Source organism: Lathamus discolor, chromosome 23 (genome assembly GCF_037157495.1).
Source record: "Lathamus discolor isolate bLatDis1 chromosome 23, bLatDis1.hap1, whole genome shotgun sequence".
NCBI classification, from domain to species: domain Eukaryota; kingdom Metazoa; phylum Chordata; class Aves; order Psittaciformes; family Psittacidae; genus Lathamus; species Lathamus discolor.
This window is the reverse complement of record NC_088906.1, coordinates 2,449,359-2,469,492: the sequence shown is the minus strand read 5'-3', so window position 1 is coordinate 2,469,492 and position 20,134 is coordinate 2,449,359. Positions and strand designations below refer to the sequence as shown.

The 20,134-nt window shown below is 63.2% G+C and overlaps 1 protein-coding gene across 3 annotated transcripts; it reads left to right on the top strand.

Annotated features, from left to right (window-relative positions):
* Positions 1–1,999: 1,999 nt before the first annotated feature.
* GLI1 (GLI family zinc finger 1) lies at positions 2,000–18,686 on the top strand. Of its 3 annotated transcripts, XM_065659476.1 has the most exons (13): positions 2,000–2,233; positions 11,895–12,061; positions 12,229–12,324; positions 12,568–12,763; positions 12,943–13,129; positions 13,208–13,309; positions 13,419–13,559; positions 14,212–14,361; positions 14,913–15,077; positions 15,452–15,700; positions 15,826–16,102; positions 16,399–18,267; positions 18,376–18,686. In XM_065659476.1, exons 2-13 carry the CDS (start codon positions 11,965–11,967, stop codon positions 18,600–18,602), a joined length of 3,756 nt encoding a protein of 1,251 aa, XP_065515548.1. In that variant the 5' UTR covers positions 2,000–2,233; positions 11,895–11,964; the 3' UTR covers positions 18,603–18,686. The 3 variants fall into 3 exon arrangements, with proteins under 3 accessions (XP_065515548.1, XP_065515547.1, XP_065515546.1); XM_065659475.1 differs by having other exon boundaries at positions 12,598–12,763; positions 16,399–18,686; XM_065659474.1 differs by having other exon boundaries at positions 16,399–18,686.
* Positions 18,687–20,134: the final 1,448 nt, after the last annotated feature.

The following is a 20,134-nucleotide window of genomic DNA, read 5'->3' as shown; positions in this document are numbered from 1 at the left end:
AGCTTAGCAGGGGTCACACTCAGCTCAAGAGTAAATCTGCTGAGCTGCTTATGCCTATTACAAAACAGAGATGCAGGCAATGCCTTTCACCTGCACCCAGCACCTTGGCCCTCTCGCAGGGCTGATGGATGGGACTCCATCCATCGGACATCCTGGGGGCACCCATAGCTGTTCTCCCCTTGTGCCAGTGGATGGAGGGATGCGTCTTGACACTTCCCCACGTTGCCCCTCTGCTCTGGAGGTCCCATGCAGCCAATGGAGACCGCGTTCGCTAGAGATGTGCTATGGGTCATGCTGTGAAGCCACCCCTGTGGCGCACCGGCCACCTGCGGTGCGTGATGACACGCAGGGCTCTGGGGAGGACAGGCTAATGCAAGGCATAGTGCCCACAGCTGGGGTAATCCTGCTAAGAGGCTCTGAGGACAGGCTGGGTGCATGGGGCTGCTCCCCTCACCTTCGAGGGTCGCACGACACAGGCGGTGTCACCCCGGAGAGCAGGATGAAGCCGGTAGGAGCAGTTGAGCGCTGGGGTAGGGGGAGAACAGCCATGTCCCCACATAAAGTGGGTCCGGGGTCACCGGGGGAGCTGAGCGCTCAGCAGAGAGGGCAGGAGCTCCCTCCTAGCAAGCTCCGTGCCCGTGGGAGCCCTCGGGAAGAGGCAGAGCAAGGAAGGAGCAGGGTCCGCAGGTGAGGACCGGGGGGGGGGAACGGCCCCGCCGCACCCCGGGGCCCGGCCCAAGCTCCCCCTGGGGCTGCGGCGGGGATGCGGCTCCTCCGGTGGCCACCAGGAGGCGCTGCCCTGCCGGTCTCGGACCCCGCCGCTGCTGCCCGTGCTCCCGCAGCCCGAGTGTGAGGGTTAGGGCGAGGGTTAGGGCTGGGGTTAGGGATAGGGGTAGGGATAGGGGTAGGGTTAGGGCTAGGGTCAGTGTTAGGGGTAGGGTTGGGGTTAGGGTTAGGGCTAGGGTTAGGGGTAGGGCTGGGGTTAGGGGTAGGGTTAGGGTTAGGCCATGTCCGGTCCTTCCCGGCTGAGGCACCAGGGCTGCCCTGGTGCCCTGTGGACGGGATGGGCATCCCGGAGGTCCTTGTCTCCCTGCCATGAGGGTCCTGCCCCGCGGTGACACGGCCAGGAGACGGTGTATGTTGCACTCCCTGCTGCCGGCAGTGTCCCCCAGCCATGGGTGGTTCAGGTCTCCCTAAGGCACCTGCTCCCGTTGTCTATGCCAGGGGTCTCCCAAGGGATACAGGGTCTGGCTGGGTTTTGGGTCCATTACTGGGGAGTGTGGTCTCCACTCAGTGATGCTGGGGTGCTGGGGCAGGCTCTGTCAGGGTCTCCAGCGGTATCCAGGCTACTGGAGGTGCTGGGCCTGCAATGCCCGGGTGCAGGTTATCAACCTCGGGGATCCCACACCTGCACCAGCTGCCCCCAGCCCCTTTGGCCTCTCCGTGCTGCAGTGAAGGCCCAGGGCGACCGCCAGACCCTGTCCCTGTCAACTGGCGGCTGCCCATCCTGCCTGTACACACGCGCTGTGCTTGTGCGCTGCGCATTGCCCTGCGCACGCGGGGTGTACGTGTGCCTGTTTGCGTGTTCTTGCACACGGGTGTACACGGACGCGCGTGTGCACCACGCGTGTACCCGTGCGCAGGTGCACGTGTGCGCGCCCAGCCCTGCGCACATGCTGACCCGCACTCGAAGGCACACGGCGGGTGCCTGCTGTCGGGCCCCGGGCTGCCGGGCCCCACTGCAGGGACACGGGTGAACACCCGTGGGGGTGCGGGAGTGCGGGGCGACCGGCGTGCGTGGGCAGGCCCGCTGCGGGCGCGCGTGTCCCGCGTGCGCGCTTGCGGGAGGATCCAGCCCGGGTTTTCGGGGTGGCTGCAGCCGCCGGCGCTCCCGGCCGGGGGCTCGGTCCCGAGCGCTCCCGGCGCCGCCGCCCGAGTTGGCGGAGCGGGACCCGCAGCCCGGTTGTGCCGGGACGCGGCTCCCCCCCCCCCCCCCCCCCCCCCATCGCTCCCCTTGCGGGGGCTCCGGTAACTTTCCCCGGGAGCCCGGGGCGGGCCGGGAAGTGCGGGGGACGCCGTCCCGTCCCGTCCCGTCCCGTCCCGTCTCGCCCGCCCACCGGGGTCCCTCTGGATGCGCCGCTTCTCGCCCGGACCAAGCCGCAGCCGGGGGAAGGGAAGGGAAGGGAGCGCGGAGCCGCGGGTCCCGCCGCCTCGCCCTCGGAGCCGCCCGGAGGTAGGAGCCGTCGGCGGGTCGGGGCCGCGGCTGGGGAGCTCCCCGCGGGAGCCGGGGTGGCTCCGGAGCCTCCGCAGCGCCGGGCCCCGTCGGCGCTGGGGTGGGGGGACGGGGACGGACCTCATCCAGGGCCGGGCAGAGCGCCCCGGGCCCCGCCGCGCTCCCCGCCCGTTCCCCCCCGCACGCTCCCGCTGCCGCCTCGCTTCGTGCCCCCGGTGGGCGCAGCGCCGGCCCGGGGACCCCGTCGCAGCACGGGAGGGAGCGGGGAGCTCCGGCAGCGCAGGACCGGGAGTCCCGAGCGGGTGGGAGCTGCAGCCTTGGCCCGAGTGACGCAGCAGCTCCGGGACCGTCCCCACGAGGGTGAGCGGGGGCCACCCGCGCTGCTGGCGCAGCCCCCGGCCATCCGTGATGTCCCTGGGGCTCTGCTGGGCGCCTCGTGGGCCTCTGCACCCGCCTGCGTCGGCCGCACAACAGCACCCGCTGCTCCGGGGACCTTGGGAGGGCTCTGAGGAGGGGAGGGTCTGGCGCTGGGACAAGGGGGTCCCCCTGCTCTCCTGACAGCCCGGCCAGGCCACGTGGGCCTGGAGATTCCGTGCACCCCCGAGGAGCGTCCCAGAAACCAGGGCAAGATGCCCCAGTCCTCCCCAGCCCTCATCCCATATAGGCCCTGGGGCTGCTTCTTCCCTGCCCATGTGGGCTGCAGCAGAGGCTGCCTCAGAAGTGTCCCACCCCTGGGAAAACCCGGAACCATAGCGGAGGCCAGGTTGGAAAGGACCTTGGAAGGTCTCAGCCTTCATGGAGCAGGGAGCTGAGGTTAAGAAACCTGGCTTTGCGGGGAGGCAGAGCTGCTTTCGCACTTTGCTTGTGGAGCGCCTCGAGTCCTTGCCTATGACAGGTCTGAGCGTCCCCAGCGTGCTTGCACAAGGGCTGCTGCTGGCTTTAGTACTCAGAGGGCTGGGGCTGGGGCAGGGAAGGTGGGTGAGGAACCCCCGAGCAGGGCATTGTGAGACCTGGCAGCCCTGTTTGCAGCTGAGCATGAGCTAACTTGAGCCTGTGCGGCCACTTTGGGTCTGCCCAGAGCAAGGCACCCCCAGACCACACCGAGCCCTCAGTGAGTGCAGGAAGGTTAAAGGCAGAGGAATGTGGCAGAGGAATGGCTGTGGCATTTGTGATGCTGTGGTTGGGGTCTGGGAAACCAGTGGCTACTCCAGCCACATCCCAGTGCTGGGAGAGATGTCGGGGTGCAGAGGATGCTTCTGGATACCCGGATACTGGACTTTCCCCCCAGCCTGCTCTGTAGGCTGCGTGTGGCAAACCTGAGCTGGCGGATGCAGTGTCCCGAGGGTGGGCACTGGGATTTGGTGCAGGGAAAGGGATGAGGAAGCACCCGGATGAAGTTTCACCTTTAGTAATTCAGACCTAGGAACACTTCCCAGCGTGGCTGCGTCTGCTGTGCCCAGCTGAGGCAGAAGCTGCCTCTGTGGTGGCCAGGGGTTGGCAAAGGCATCTACTGTCCCTTGCATGCTGTTGTGGGTGTTCAAAGCTTCTTGGCTGATGTAGATGTCTCCGCTTAGTGCGAGCTGCTTTGGTGCTTACCCTCCCTTCAGCCTTTGGCCAGCACAGTGAAAGCCACTGTTACTCAGCAAGAGTCTTTGAGGGGAGTCTGTTGGAAATAGAGACCCTGCAGCAGATCCACACCAAAACTCCATGTGCTTGGTAGGAGCTCCAAATTCCCCAAGGATGCTGGCACCTCTGAGGAGCCTGGCATATACTGACCTGCGCCCACCAGTGCATACCCTCACCCTTGTGAGGCTGCTTATAGCCAAGTCACTGGTAGCCTGCGTGGTGGTCCTCATGTCCCCCGTGCCCCATCTTTTCCATCACAAAGACGAGCACAGAACCGGGAGCAGGTTGGGAGCTGAAGGTCGCCAGGCCCCTGTAGCTGGTCTGGTGGGAGGCAGTGGAACTAACTCAGCACCATATTCCCCTCCCGGTGCTGGATGTGGCTGAGCCCTGGAGCACAGGTTTCCAATGGGGGAGTGAGTCAGCGCTGGTACCTTGTGCTGCTGTGTTGGGGCAGCCTGAGGAGAGGCGGGTGTTGAGCTCGGGCTTGAGGAGGGAATAGTGGTGCTTCCATGATGTGTGACATGGTGCAGCTCAGCACATGAATGTGTTCACATGCACGTACATATCATAGAACCGTAGACTGGTTTGGGTTGGAAGAGACCTTAAAGCTCCTCCAGCTCCAACCCCTGCCACGGGCAGGGACACCTTCCACTAGAGCAGGGTGCTTCAGGCCCCATCCAACTTGGACTTGATGGGATGGAGCATCCAAACCTCCTCTGTTCAGCCCATTCCAGTGTCCCAGCATCCTCACAGGGAACCACTTCTGCCTAAGAGCTCATCTCCGTCTCCCCTCTGGCAGGTTAAAGCCATTCCCCTTGGCCTGTCCCTCCATCCCTTGTCCAAAGCCCCTCTCCAGCTTTGTTTTTGGCTTGTCAGCTTTCACAAAAGGGTTTGTGCTGTTGTCTTTCCTTGCTTCCACAGGCCACTGGGCCTGCTCTTGTCCATCTGACGTAGTAAAAGAGGGAAACCTTAAGTGTGTGGAAGCTGGTCAGAAGGGAGAGCAATCCTCCTGCAGCCAGAGCATCCCCTATGGATGTGTGTACAGCGGGGCCTGTTTGTGTGCGTACATACACACCTGTGTGCACAGTTGTCTGCCTCCGTAGCACTGGAGTCTCTCTCTGTGCCTCAGTTTCTCTTTATGGCTTTTGCTGGTGTTTGGCAAAATCCCAGCCATTTGATAAATGGAAAAGGTCCATTGGGTGGGCCCTGGGTGAGACGGAGGGGATGCCTCTCCAGGGATCCTCACAGCTCACAGCCCAATCCTTACGGCACATCAAACCCCTCCAGAAGCTGCGCAATAACAGGGCAAACAGCTGATAAAATAGCTGCCTCCGAGTGGGAACCAGCAGCAAAAACAGAGTCAGATTTCAGCCCGGCTGCATCCAGCTCTGAGGCTGAGGCTGGGGGGATGCTTCCAGATGTGGTGCGATCCCACCAGCCAACTCCTACCCGCATCCAGAGGGAGCAAAGCCCTGGTCAATGCCCCCCATAGTGGCAGAGATGGGGCTCTATGTATGGACATCACAGGTCTCCAGCCAAGGAACAGGAGAGCAGACAGTTGAGCACCCACCTCTATTAGAGGCAGGTACTCCTGGAGAGCCTAAAGAGTCCCATCAGGCACAGGATTGCTGAGGACACCGAGGAACAGTGCCCACCGCCACCTCTGGGCAGACAGAGGTGGCTCCTGCCCCAAAGGAGGAGCAATTTATGCTCCCTACATCCCCCTGTGCTGTGCTCCCCTTGCCCTGCACATCAAGAGGCAGGCAGTTCCACAGATTAAAAGGGGTTGCTGGTGTATATCTAATCCTTTAACGCTGCTGAAGCCTCTGCCAGCTCCTGCGCATCCTCCTCTTCCCGTCTTCGGAGGGATCCTGCAGGATGGAGCTGTCGGGGTGGGAGCAGGCTCTGCGACCCCCCCTGAGCGCAGTGAGAGGGCAGATGACCCTGCAGCGCCTGCCGGGCGCTGCCTCCTCTCCCTCGGGACAGCAGGAACCCCTGCACCGCAGCCCCTGTTCTGGGGGTACCTCTCCATGGGGGTGGGTTGGGGATGATGCCTTGATGCCATGGGAAGGAACAGGGCCTGGCAGGGGCTCCCGCAGCCATGACTCAGAGCCGAGCTTTTATGGGTCCCACATGTTCCATTTCGCTGCTTCCCTCCAGCACCGGGAAGGGAAGGGGAAACATAAAAATGCCTTGGAGCAGCTGCTGCCGTGTGCGCACCCCCTTTACCCTCACCCCAAAACCTTACCCCAGCGGAGGCAGGGGCCAGGGAAATGGCTTTATGTGAGCAATTGGCAGGGGTTAAGTGTGAGCGCGCTGGCAGCCAAAGCAAATACCATGCGAGCCCATGACAATCGCCTGCCTGCCCTGGGACCACCTATCAAGCACCACCGCTCCTGCCCTGCTTGCCACGGCTTCCTGAGCGGCTCAGCTTGTGGTTGAGGGCCGGCGGGCCCTGCTTTAAGGGGGGAAACAGGGAGCACGGAGCTCCCACTCTGCCGCCCTCCTCCATGGGCTGCCTCTGCCCTGGGAGCCACTGCACCCCTGCGTTCTCCTCTTCCCCAAGCACACGTGTGTTAGCGTGTGTTAACGTGTCTAAAGGCATGTCAGTGCCTGGTCATGAGTGGGTGTGGATGCATGTGGGAGCGAGGGGCTGGATTGTTTGGCCCCCTGCTGAAATGAGGTGCCTGGGTGGTGGTGCACGGTGGCTTGCATAAGGTTGGGATGCTGGAGGGATGGGTGTGCTGGGGAGGGACCGCTGGTCCTTACTGGAAGTGGTGTGGAGGGCAGAGAGGAATAATGGGGTGCGGTGGGGAATGAAGGTGGCAGCAAGGGCTGGAGAAGAGGGGGAGCGGAGGATGTCCTGCATCTCTTCTGGCACGGATGGATCTGCCCCTTTCCCTCCACACATGAAGTTGGTTCTTCCCTGCCTCATCTTTTCCAGGCAAGGGACCACCTTGGAACGAGCTTGGCAGCTCACACCAGCATGGGTTCATGACCCTGGCTCGTCCCCTTTCAGACCCCCTGAACCTGAAGCAATGTGCTTTGTGGCAGCTGCAGTCCTGGGCAGATTAGCTGCCCCATGCAGAGGAGCTTGGGCTCGCCCTAAAGCCTGGCCTAACAGTGGGGTCAGACCCATAGCGAGGCGGCTGGGCGGGAGGTCTGCGCATCCCTGCTGCTGGAGGCAGAGATGAGAAAGCTCGTGGGGTTCGGGGGATGCAGCTTCCCAGCGCAGCCCGCACTGCCCTGGCTCCAACCCGCTCCCCGGGCAGGGAAAGGGGCTTTTTCCAAGGGGGAATTTCACCATCCCTGCCTGTCCGTGCCTTCCCCTGGGCGCTGGCTCAGGCTGCACCGCGGGGCAGGAGACACCGTAGCTTGGAGGAGCCTTGATCCTGCCAGACCCTGCCTGCCCTGCCGTGTGTCCCCTTGGTCCTGGATGGCCACACGGGCTCCCCAGCCGCTCTCTTCCAGCTGCCTTGCTGCAGCCTGTGCCGTGTTCTGTTCTGTGCATGCAGAGCTGCTGCCCGAGCCGCTGCCCCGGTGCAGGAGGGCAGATCTGGAGCCAGATCAATGTTTTCCCTAAGGCCTTAGAGGGTTAAACCAATTGGGCATGTGGCTGACCTGGGGTCACGAGACGGTAGGGATGAGGGCTCAGTGCTTTGCCTATCATGGGGCTAGAGCCCACCTCTCCTTAGGGGGTGAAAAGGATGTGCAGTGGGGGCTTCTTGGGGTGCCCCCCCCCCCACCAGCCCCTACCGTGCTGCTGGGTCCTGCTCTCTGCCACTCTCTGCTTCATCAGTGAGTGAGGATTTGGGGTGAATGGGCCTGCAAACACGTTGTAGCTCCCCACATGCACACAGGAACATCCCACTCCTATGTAGATAAGTACACACGCAAACACATACATCTGTGTGTACGTACACACAAGCATACCCCCCCCCAAAACATGCACATAAGCACAAACCCCTCTCCGCACATGCAGACACATATGGCCGAGCTCGTGCTTACAGAAACCCAGATGCCCCCACGCATGCACACACAGAGCCCTCCTCCAGGCCCCCCATGCTGGGGGCTGTGCTGGGCGGGTTGATGGATTGTGCCACACACAGCTCAGCGCTGCTGGTCTATGGGCTGGGATCGTGGCTGGGATGGAGGCCGCATGGGCTAATCCAACCCTGACATCACATTCCTCCACAGTGGGACTCCAGCGTGGTTAACCCTACCGGGGCTGGGCTTGGGGCAGGAGGCGATGGGTTCAATGCTGACGCGCAGACAGGGACCCCTGCCTCTCCTCTGTGCTGGGCTGGGTGGCAGCAACCCTGCCGTGCCACACGGCACCCACTGCTGCCGGCTGCCTGGACCAGGGGCTGTTTGGGGGCCAGGAGCATCCCTGGTGCGCAGTGGGAGCTGGGCTGGGGGTCTGCCCCGGTGCAGCGTGTGTTGGGTGCACGCGCAACCAAGTCCCCCAAGGGTGTGTGGTCCCCCTGTGGGTGTCTGATCCTTCCCACCACCTCCGCCCCACCACCCATCAGCGCTGCCATCCCATGGTACAAGCCCGCTTCCACCTCCTTCCCCCTTCCTGCCTTCTCTGCCTCCTTCCCTTTCTCCCCTTCCCTGCTCCCCAGTGTCCTCAGGAAACTGGAGCCAGATGACACATTTTAGATGTGTTTGCAGGAAATAAAAGGCAAGGAGCTGGGGTGGGAGGAAGGAGGAGTTGGGATGTGGGGGGGGGGGGGGGGGGATGGCCAGTCCTGACCCCCTCCTGCGCCGGCGTTTAGGGTCCGGAGCCAGCCCTCGCTGCAAGAGCAGGCGCCGCTGGCCGCGCTCCTTGTTTTCTTGGCAGAGGGGAGGAGGAATGCGCTTCAGTTCGAGTTTCTTGGCAGGAGGAGGCCGAGGGAAGATTCCCCGCATCCCGGCTGCGCCCCGGCTCTCGCATTCATGCCCATAGGCTGCGACTTGGGTGGGCCGCGGCGCTGCGCTGCGCTGCGCTGCGCTGCGCGGCGGGCGGGGGAGGCAGCGCCGCGGTGGGCGAGCCGCGGGTGCGCTCCCATTGGCTCCCAGCGCAGCCGGCCCCCTCCTGCTTCCCCTGCTAAAGGAGCGCGGGGGGGGCCGGGGAGCCCCTGGGGACCCTTTGCATGGGGGGGAGCTGCTGGGACATGGGGGGGGGCCTTGATGCTTTCTGCCCCCCCCCATGCCCTGTGGACCCTTTGCATTGGTGGGGGTAGATGGGACATGGGGGGGTCTTGATGCTTTCTGCCCCCCCCATGCCCTGTGGATCCTTTGCATTGGTGGGGGTAGATGGGACCTGGGGGGGCCTTGATGCTTTCTGCCCCACCCATGCCCTGTGGACCCTTTGCATTGGGGGGAGTAGATGGGACTTGGGGGGGCCCTTGATGCCTTCTGCCTTGCGCAGCCACCCCACCATGCTGGTGCTCGGCAAGGGAAATGTGTGGCATGCTGGGGAGCTGGGTCACTGCCATCCCGCCCCGCTGCACCCGCTGCCTCCAGACTGCCCTTGCAGGCTGGGTCTCCCTGCCAAACTCCTCCCTTCTGCCTGCGCTCAGGAGCAGGAGCTGTCTTGGCACAGCAGGACCCTGACCATCCCGCTTGGATCCGGGTGGGCAGGGACTAGGGGTAGGCAGGGGTTTGCATGGTGGTCCCTCTGCAGGGGTGTACACATGTGCTCACGTGCGCAGTGTAGCACGTGTCGGGCATGGCATAGCACGAAATGAAGCTAACAGCCAGCAAGGGAGAGAGGACATCGCAAAGGCGATGGGGAATTAACCCTGTTCCTAGAAGCAGGAGATGCCCCACACATGGTGCCCCATCTGCCTGGAGCTCAGGTCCCAGCCCAGGAGCTGGAGGCTGCTGGGACCACTTGGGCCCAGGGTAGAGCCCCCCATCACACTGATGCTGCAGCCCCCTCCTCTTTGGGCTGGGGTGGGCGCACACAGTCCCTGGTACCAAACTGCGGCTCCCACTTGAGTGAGGAGCTGGTGATGGGCCCAGACTGCGGGGGCCCAGGTGATGGTTCTTGGGCAGGGGAGACAATGGGGCTTTGGCTTTGCTGGTCTCCAACTCCCCCATCACCTCCCAGCTGCTCCCTGGATAGGTGCAGATGCATGTTCATGCATCCCTGTGCATACACGTGGATGGCTGCATGCAGAGACTCCAAAACAGGACAGAGTTCTGTGAGGGGCTTGGTCAGATTGGATGGGGGGGGCAGATGGGAGCCTTCCCCTGCAGCTACTCCCCAGGCTTCGCATCAAGGCCCAGGTTCAATGGGCAGGTAAGAGGCCCCTCCTCTGCTCCCCCCTCCCCGTAGCCCCATTCCTCTTCCCCTTGCCTGTCCGCAGCACCACATCACCTTCCCCGGTTCCTCCCTCCCTCTTTGCCTGCCCTGCTGCCCCCCCTGCCCCATTCTTCCTGGCTGACACTCGCACAAAGCCCCGAGACGAGCTTTCAAAGGGGCAACTCATGCGGAAGAATTGCAGCCCCCCTCGCCCCCTCGTGCTCCAAACGCAGCCCAGCACCGTTCCCAGCGGGGTGAGGGGCTCCCGCTGCCCCAGACCCCTTGTTTGGGGTCTCTCAAAGGGGGGAGGCTGGGGGGACAGGAGACCTTGTTCCCAGTGCCACCCACCCTGTGCTTGTTCCTCCTTCCAGAGCTCCCGTCCTTCATGCAAGCCCTCAGGGATCCTGGGGCAGGAGAGTGACCGCGGGTGGGGATGGGGATAAAGATGTAGGCTGGGACCCGAAGGTGCAGCCATGGTTGGAGATCAGCGGAAGCGAGACCCAGGAGGAGGAGGACAGGAACCTGCAGGCAGGGCTGCGATGGTGCCCTGTGGGCAGGGCTGCGATTGAGGGTGGGACAGGGCAGGGTTTTCACCTGCAGGCAGGGTGGGGACCAAGAGGCAAGGCAGGGCTGGGTGGGACGTGCTGATGCTGCAGGGATCCGTTGAGGAGGGCAGAGCACTGCGCCAGCCTGGGTCCTTTGACCGAGAATGGTCCTAAGCATCCATGCTGGGCAGTTAGGGCTTGCGGGTTTGACACCTATGTGTGTGTTTGAGTGCGGGTGTCTGGGTGCACGGGTGTGTGGTCCACCCCTCCTGCAACAGACACTGTTGTAGTACAGCACCGAGCAGGAGGGCACCTTGCTAAGTCAGTATCTGGGGACCTGTGTGATGGGCGACCCTACAACAGCAGCATCCCTGCTTGTGCCAAGCTATCAGAGGCAGCCTTGGGCTGGGCAATGGTTTGGTCTGTACCGTGGTCCTTGTGCTGAGGGTGTGTTAAGTGCCCTGTGCTCGTGCCATGAGGTACCTGGGGACAGACAGACTTGCTCTGGAGAGGGTGGTGGATCCGCGTGGCTGTGGTGATCCAGAACCACTGTGGCTTGTTCCTCCTGTCCTCACCCAGCCCACCAGAGGCATGCAGCTTTCTGCATGGTTTATGTCTCTGCAATGTCAGCAGAGGAGGAGAGGGATGCGGTGGGGGCTGCGCCCTGGCCCCATAGGCATCTCCTCTTGTACCATCCCCTTCTTCCTTCCAGGAACATCCAGCAAAGTGTGGGGAATGTCCCCCCCCCAGCTCCAGGGAGAAAGTGGGAGCCCTTAGGGCAGGGGGAGGCACCCTGATGGGAGGGGAGCACCAGGATGTCTGCATGGAAAGGGAAAGTAAACGCCAGGGGCCACTATGGCAGGGCAGGGGTCCCCAGAGCGGAGTCAGATGGTCCCTAGTCCGGTTCCTGTGCCTGGGCCCCTCGATGGTCGTGTCCGTGCCCCAAGATGCGGGTGACGCCGTTTCCCTGTTGTCACCCACCCTCCCTCCCCACCTTGGCAGTGCCCCCTTGGCAGTGGGGCAGGGTCTGTGGGGGGGGGGGCACAGAGGGTGAGGGCAGGGCCACGCTGGGAGCTTTCGGGGTGCGGGGTGCGGATGCGGGGTGCGGATGCGGCCGCGGGGCGCTGCGGGGCGCGGTGCTGCGGCGCCCCCTGGCGGGCGTGGGGCGCGCATCCCACCCGCATCCTCCCCGCTTCAGGCGCCCCCCGGCTCCAGCCCCGCAGCGAGGACCCGATGCGCCCCTGAGCCTGGGCAGGCTCCGCCGAGGGATGTTCAACCCCGTCAGCCCCCCGGGCAGCGGCTACGCCGAGCGCTGCTGCCTGCGCCCGCCCCATGGAATAGCTCCGGGTGCCCCGGGACCACCAGGTCGGTCGCATCCCTCCTCATCCTGGCACCTGAGCAGTGCCTGGCACGGCACAAGGAGCATCCGGCTTCAGACTCAGTGCTTAGGTTCAGGGGTGCTCAAGGGACTTCCTTCCCCCTTGTGCCACCCACCCTTATGCTCTTCCCGTCTTTCTCCTCGCCCCTGCCAGGACTCGATTTCCCCTTATGCCATCAGTCAAACCTTATGAGTGGTCACCGTGGTTATGGGTTGGTGCCAGGAGCCGAGCACCTGGGCAGTGGTGATGGTAAGTGCCTTGGGCAGGCGTTGGGTTCTACAGCCCCAGATTGGTCAGGCGTCTGGACCAGATGATCACTGTAGTCCCTTCCATTTGAAATACCCCAATCCATTCTAAACCAGAAGCTAACTGGCACAGCCAGGGTCCTCCTTTAGGCTCCAATGCACCAGGATTGTGTCCTTGGGGGTTTCTTCAGCCTTCTAGGATCCATACTGAGGGGACAACCCCCCGCACTCTTTGCTGCCATCCCAGGCTCACGGTTCTCAACGCCCCGTGCTGCAGGCAAGCTGGGCAAGAAGCGGGCCCTGTCCATCTCACCGCTGTCGGACTCCAGCATTGACCTGCAGACGGTCATCCGCACCTCACCCAACTCCCTCGTCGCCTTCATCAACTCCCGCTGTGCCTCTGCCAGTGGCTCCTATGGCCACCTCTCCATCAGCACCATCAGGTGGGCACCAGGCGTGCAGCGGGTCAGGATGGGAGCCTGAATGCCGATTCCCAGCTTGGGGAATGCCTGGGGAGGGTGAGGGGTAGGGAAGGTGGGAGCGGAGCGGGACGCTGGGTTAAGGAACCTGGGATCCCTGTGCTCTGGTGGTGTCACCTCCTCATCCCTCTCGCTCATTGCAGCCCATCGCTGGGATATCAGAGCCCCCCGGCACAGCAGAAGGGCCAAGGCCACCTTTACAGCCACACTGCAGCAGCACCACCACCACCACCACCACCACCAGCACCATGTAGCTCCCATGAACCCCTGTCCACCCGCCCAGGGCTCCTGCATCACACCCCAGCTCGTGGGGCCCTCAAACAGTGCCAGGTAAGGGGCCCTTGCGCCCGTGTCAGCAGTGGTCCAGCGAGCATCTCGGTGCTGACTGCTTTCCCCCTGCCCTGGTAGCAGCTAAAGTTGGAGTGGAGCCTGAGCAGCCCCTTGGCTGTCAAATACCCAGAGGAGAGATCCGAGGGTGACATCTCCAGTCCAGCTTCCACAGGCACCCAGGTACTGCCCAAGCCTTGAGACCCCCCCCCCACACACACACACACACACTTCCCCCTGGCACCACTCTCAGTAACAGGAGCATGTACCTCGGGGTTCTCTGCTCCCCCAGGACCCCTTGCTGGGGATGCTGGATGCTCGGGAAGATCTGGAGAAGGAGGATGGCAAACCCGAGTCTGAGGCTGTGTACGAAACCAATTGCTACTGGGATGGCTGCGCCAAGGAGTTTGACACGCAGGAGCAGCTCGTGCATGTGAGTTAGGTCCTGCCTGGGTATACACAGGCCCAGAAGATGCCCTCAGGCTTCTGGGTGTCATCCCCCCTTTGTTCGCCCCCAGCTCCTACTGTCCTGTATTGAGTTGCTCCCCTCCCTACGTGAAGAACTCAGCACACTTGCATGATGTTGGAAGCTGCCCCTAGGAATGGAAGGATTTGCATCCTCCACTTCTTGTGACCCTCGCATACCGTGTCCCTAAGGGGTACATCCTCTCTGGCCTTCCTCATGCCTGTGGCAGCTCTCGTGGACCACCGATGCATCCAGACTCCTTCCTTTGCTCTTTGTCTCCCTGCAGACATTACAACTATCCTACATAGTTGTAATATAGGTTGGAACTGGACGATCTGAAGGTCCTCTCCAACCCTAACTATTCTATGATACTATTCTATGTTTCTATACCCCCTTCACCACCTTGACCCCTGCGTTTTCTCTCTGTCCTCCCAGAATAGCCCCAAACCACCTCCTGTACCCCCTGGTAGATATCATCTGACCACCCTGGTTTTGCCCGTCCCCTGGTGTCTCCAGCCACCATCCCAGTCCCTCTCTGTCCGTTCTCTCATAGTATTCTATTGGCACCTCTCTCTGCCTGAATCTGTGGTTGCCACCAGTGATGCCCCTCTCTCCGCAGCACATCAACAACGAGCACATCCATGGGGAGAAGAAGGAGTTCGTGTGCCACTGGGCAGCGTGTTCCCGGGAGCAGAGACCCTTCAAGGCTCAGTACATGCTGGTGGTGCACATGCGACGGCACACGGGCGAGAAACCCCACAAGTGCACGGTGAGCTGGCAAGGGCCCTTGCAAAGCTGGACCTTGCGCTTGGCAGAGCTCAGGGCACAGTGGGAGTTAGGGCACTGGGCGGGGGGAAACGGCTTGTGATGGGGAAAATGGGGTGGGACGTGAGCATGGTAGTGCATGAGGTTGGGTATAAGGAAGGAGTTCCAGTGCTGAGGCGCTGGAATGGGTTGCCCAAGGAAGTTGCGGATGCTCCATCCCTGGCAGCGTTCATGGCCGGGTCGGACAGAGCCTTGGGTGACCTGGTTTAGTGCCAGGTGTCCCTGGGGGTTGGAACTGGACGATCGTGAGGTCCTTTCCGACCCAAACCATTCCACGAGTCTCTGATGGAGCGGAGTTTCCGTGTGGCAGCCCAGAGCCTCTGTGATAATGGCTACAGCCCGGTGAGGGGCATGGCACGGCCATAAGGATGGGCAGCCGCGTAGTGCTTTGGCCGGGAGGTGCGATGGTGGCCCCGGCAGACGCGCTGCGCGGGGCGATGCGGTGCGGGCTCTATGCGAGGCGCACAGCCCCTCTCAATCCCCTTGCCCGCGCAGTTCGAGGGCTGTAACAAAGCCTACTCTCGCCTGGAGAACCTCAAGACCCACCTGCGCTCACACACGGGGGAAAAACCCTACGTGTGCGAACACGAGGGCTGCAACAAGGCCTTCTCCAACGCTTCTGACCGGGCCAAGCATCAGAACCGCACTCACTCCAATGAGGTACTGACCTGCCCGGGGCTCTCTGCACCCCTTTGGGCTCCCCATGTGCCTCCTAAGTAGCCCTGTGCTCTGAAAACTCCCTGTGTCCCTTGCATGTTCTAATAGATGGCCCCTGTTCCTTCCCTCCATCACCTGCAATCCCACCAGGGTCCCTTTAACCCCTCCTGAGGAGCTCCCCTCGTGTTCTTCATCAGCTCCCTCTGACCTCCTCCAAGTCCCTGCTGTAGCATCCAACATCCCCCATCCAAAGGGGACTCAGCCTCTTGGGTCCCTCCCTACCCTCGATTTATGGGCTTGTTTGCGAGGGTTGGGAGGGGTATTTATTGCATGCCCCGGGTCTCTGCTCGGGGCTAACGCCTTTGTCCCCCTGGCAGAAGCCCTACGTGTGCAAGATTCCGGGCTGCACCAAGCGCTACACAGACCCCAGCTCGCTGCGCAAGCACGTGAAGACGGTGCACGGCCCCGACGCCCACGTCACCAAGAAGCACCGAGGGGATGCGGTGCCGGGACGCGCGCTGCCCACCCCCGGTGGCCCCCCGGACATGAAGCAGGAGAAAGACACAAATGGCCCCGCCGAAGGCCAAAAGGATGACGGCAAACTCCTGGTGCCTGACTTGGCCTTGGTAAGGAGCTGGGGGGTCTGCACGGGAGCGGGGTCGTCCCCCCTGTATCTCGCAGGGTGCGTTGGGTGCAGTGGGTGCCTGACCCCCTTCTCCGTGGTTCATGTCTTTGGGTGTCCCCCCCCCAGAAGCCCCAGCCCAGCCCTGGCGGGCAGTCATCGTGCAGCAGCGGCCATTCCCCCCTCGGCAGCACCACCAACAACGACAGTGGGGTGGAGATGGCCGGCAACGCCGGTGGCAGCTACGAGGACCTGTCCACACTGGAGGATGTGCCCGGCGAGCCCATGGGCACCTCGGGGCTCATGGCCCTCCACAAGCTGGAGAACCTTCGCATCGACAAACTGAAGCAGATGAGGAAGCCAGCAGCTCCCAAGGGCCTGAATTTGCCACCTATCCCCGGAGCCGGTGAGATTGTGGTTCCCCCCAACCTGGATATGGGGCTGGCCCCACGGCAAGAGAAGTCTGGTTTCAGCCAGAGACGTTGCCACACTCGTGGTGGACCCCCCATCTATGGGCTCGATCTTTAAGGTCTTTTCCAACCTCATTGATTCTAAATGATCTTCTGCCCCCTCTTTGTTGCCACCCCTTGACTCTGCCTCCTGTCCTAGCCGGGCACCGACCATGGAAGAGGCCGCATCCTGCTCCTGGGGGTGGCCACATGCGAACGTGCCCCTTGTCCCAACTCCTCCTTTTCTTTCCAGGGGAGATGCCCAGGCCGCCGGCAGCCGCCTCGCACCGGCGCATCGCGGCGCTGGCAGCAGCGGGGACGGGCACGGCTCTGAGCGAGCGCCGGAGCAGCGGCACCAGCACCGTGAGCTCAGCCTACACCGTGAGCCGGCGCTCGTCCCTGGTGTCCCCGTACCTGGCCGGGCCCATGCCCGGCGCCACAGCCCTGGCCGATGGCTACGACCCCATCTCTCCGGATGGATCCCGGCGCTCCAGCGATGCCAGCCACGGAGGGGGGCTGCCGGGCATGGGCAGCCTTACCCCAGCCCAGCGCTATCGACTCAAGGCCAAATACGCTGCGGCCACAGGCGGTCCCCCGCCAACCCCGCTGCCCAGCGTGGAGCGGGCGGGCATGGGCGCCCACGACAGCTTCGGTGGGGCCTGCGCCGGGCCGGCGGAGCCCCGCTTCCTCGCCAACGGGCTGCTGCGGAGGCACAGTTCCAATGACGCCCCTGGCTACGCCGGCCGAGCTCCGCATCCCTTGGTGGCTCGGAGCGGCGTGCGCCGGGCCAGCGACCCTACCCGGAGCGTGGCCAACGCTCCCGTTGCGCCCAGGGTGCATCGCTTCAAGAGCGCGGGCAACGTCAATGCGCCGGGAGCCGGCAGAGCCGCTCTGCAGCCCTTGGGTGGCTCCGATGGCAGCCTGCAGCGCCAAGGCTTCTCCCCGCGCCCGCCCAGCATCAGTGAGAACGTCTTCCTGGAGAGCGCGAGCAGGGAGGGCCCCGGCACGGAGCCAGCCTTGGCAGGGATGGAGCCGTACTTGGACTACCCCGAGGAAAGCTTCTTGTGCCATAGGACGGGCGCCGAGCTCCAGTGTGACGGCCCCTATGGCAGCAGCCACCGGACCACGGCGTGCCTGCAGCTGACCGCAGGCGGCCATAGGGCCGTGGAGGAGGGTTTACTGCAGCCCGAGTTCTCCCTCCCTCAGTGCCAGGTGAACCAGCACTTCAGCACGATGCACGCTGGCGCTGGCACCGCGCCTGCGCCGTGGGATGAGCCTCCCCACAGCAGCCTGGAGATGAGCGCCGGGCAGCCCGGTGTCGGTGCCATGTCTGGGTCACCCTTTCACCATCAGAGCACCCAGTACCCAGTGCCCGGCGCTTGCGGGCAGCAACCCAGGCTTGTGAGCTCGTGCCAGGACAATGGATATCCCGGGGGGCACCGGCTTAACCGACTGCAGATCAAATCAGAGCAGCGATACCCGGCCCCTAGCCCGGCGCTCGCTCCCTGCCAGAACCCCAAACTTGCCGGGCACCTGCAGCCTCCAGCATCGTTTGGCCAAGCCATGAACGCAGGGCATGGAGGTTTCCAGCCTGAGGAGCAGGCACCCATCAGTTACATGGGCATGTTGAGCCCGAGCGGGAGAAGAGACCAGACCCCCCCCCTGCAGAGCAAGGAGGTGATGGTCCGGAGCTACGTCCAGCAGCAGCAGGCTCTGATGTGGGGAGCCCAAGCAGCCCCCAAGGGAGGGGAGGCTGCGCTGCGCCTGGGCACCGAGCCCGGGCAGTGCCAAGCCATGCAGGCACCGCTGTACCTCAACCCCAAGTGCTCCGGTTACCAACCCAAAGCAGAGAACCCGCAGGGTCTGCCGGAGACCCAGCACCTCCTGCATGCCCCATGCTTCAACCCTGAGCTGGGGCCGCACCTGCCCGCGGGCCCTAAACCCCAAGGGCATCCAAACAACCTGGACTACGCAGGGAACCTGCCCCAGCCAAGCCATTCCTATGAGGCAATGGAAGCCAGCTCCCGACGGGCGCATCGCCTGCTCCCTGCCCGCCCCACACTTGAGGGGCCCAATAATGCCCTGCATTATTACCCAGCCCAGGGCACACACATGGGCAAAGGTGGGCATAAGCTGCTGGGTCAACTGGCAGCAAGCTGTGGGGGTCCTGGGCATTATGGGGGGAGCCTGGAAGGGCTCAAAGGCAGCTCATGTCACTACCTGGATTCAGGGGAGCAAGTGGCCAACAGCCTGGACTCCTTGGACCTGGAGAACACGCACCTTGACTTCGCTGCCATCGTGGAAGAACCGGAGCTGCCCGCACTGCTGCCGGGGCCCCCGAGCCCTGCCGGGGGTCTGCTGCCTGCATCCGGGGGTGCCAACATGGCTGTGGGGGACATGAGCTCCATGCTGAGCACTCTGGCAGGGGAAAGCCATTTCCTCAACTCCCTGTCTTAAGCAGGAGGGCATCAGGTGGGCACTTCTGCAACCCAGGGCATGGGGCAGGGGGGGGGAGCCCAGGGGTGTTTGGGCCCTTCTGACATGCGGATGTGTGGGGAGGGGGCCATTGCTGGGGCCCAGACACAGCCCCAGCCCCGGTCGGGTGCTTCAGGTCACGTCTTGCACCGGGGAGGGAATGGTTTCACCCCATTCCCAGTGCCTGGAACCTTGCTGGGCCTCCCTTGGCCCTTTGGTAAACGGCGGCCTTGTGCAGTCTTAATGGCGAAACCAAAGAGTTCCACCCTTCCCAGCCGCGCGGGCAGGAGCCATCCCTGTGTTCCCATTGTCCACTCCTTACAGCCCAGCCTTCGTCAGGACTGGGGTCACTCCTCGCTTGGCAAGCCCATGCCTCTCCCCTCTCCCTGCTCAAGGAGAGAGAAGGGGAGGCAATTCCCCAGCACAGGGATGGTGCAGGGAGCCGGGGGTGCCTGTGTTGCTCTGTACATAGTGTGTGTCCCCCGCAGCGTCCCCCCAGCCCTTTGACAGGGGCAGCAGTGCCCCCCATCCCCATTAAACCCTTTCTCAGGGGAGCGTGAGCCGTGTGCTTCTTTACCCCTGCGATGGGCTCCGAGCTGGACCCCTGTGCCTGGAGCTCTGCGGCCCCCCTCTCCCTCTAACCCTCGCCCTCGGACCAAGATCTCCTCCTGCCCTGCTTAGGGGCTGGGGATCCACACAGGGATGCCCATCGAAGGGGTTGCACGGAGGAAGCTCCTGGGGGTCCAGCAACGGTGAGATCAATGGGGGCCCTGTCTCAGTGCCTATGGGGCTACGTTTGGATCCGAAGCTTTTCCTTCATCTTGGCTGCTCTGGCCTTTGGGTTTTGTCATGGGGCCGCCCGCTTGGCACAGCAGCAAGTGCCGGGGCCTCGTTGCAGGGTCTCCAGGGTGGTTTGGGGTTGCTCTGAGGCTTTTCTGGGGTCTCTGGGTGGGTTTTGATGGCTCTGAGCCCCGTCCCTCCTGCAGGAGCGCTGTGGAAATGTCCTCTTGGGGACAACAAGGCTACATAGGTCAAACCCCTATAGGAATAAACCAGCTAAAGGAAGGCAGACGTACCAGAGCAGAACCTGAACCTCCATCTGCATAGTGCCTCTCTGGAGTTACAGGTGGCAGAACGAGGGTGGACTGCCATGCTGGTGGCACTGCGGCAGCAGTGGCAGGGGGTGCGGAGCTTCACTCCGGTCTGGAACCGCCAGCTGTGGTCATCGGCTCGGCAGCATCTTAACCATGACCTTGCCTCTGTGCTTGGGCAGCAGGGCCGGAACAGCCCCACGTTTGTCCCGTCACCAGAGGCAAAGGCCTGGAATGGTTTTTAAGTGGGGAGGCAGCGACTGTTGGAGCCGGGATACGGGAAAAGGGCAGGGAAGCGTCAGCCCCGTCCCCACAGTGAAGGAGCTGCTGCCCCCGGAGGGTGGCAACGGGGCTGCGGAGCCTCCTCGGTACCGAGTGAGCGAGCGGGTGCTGCCATCCTGTGGCCAAACCGCGGTACTGCAG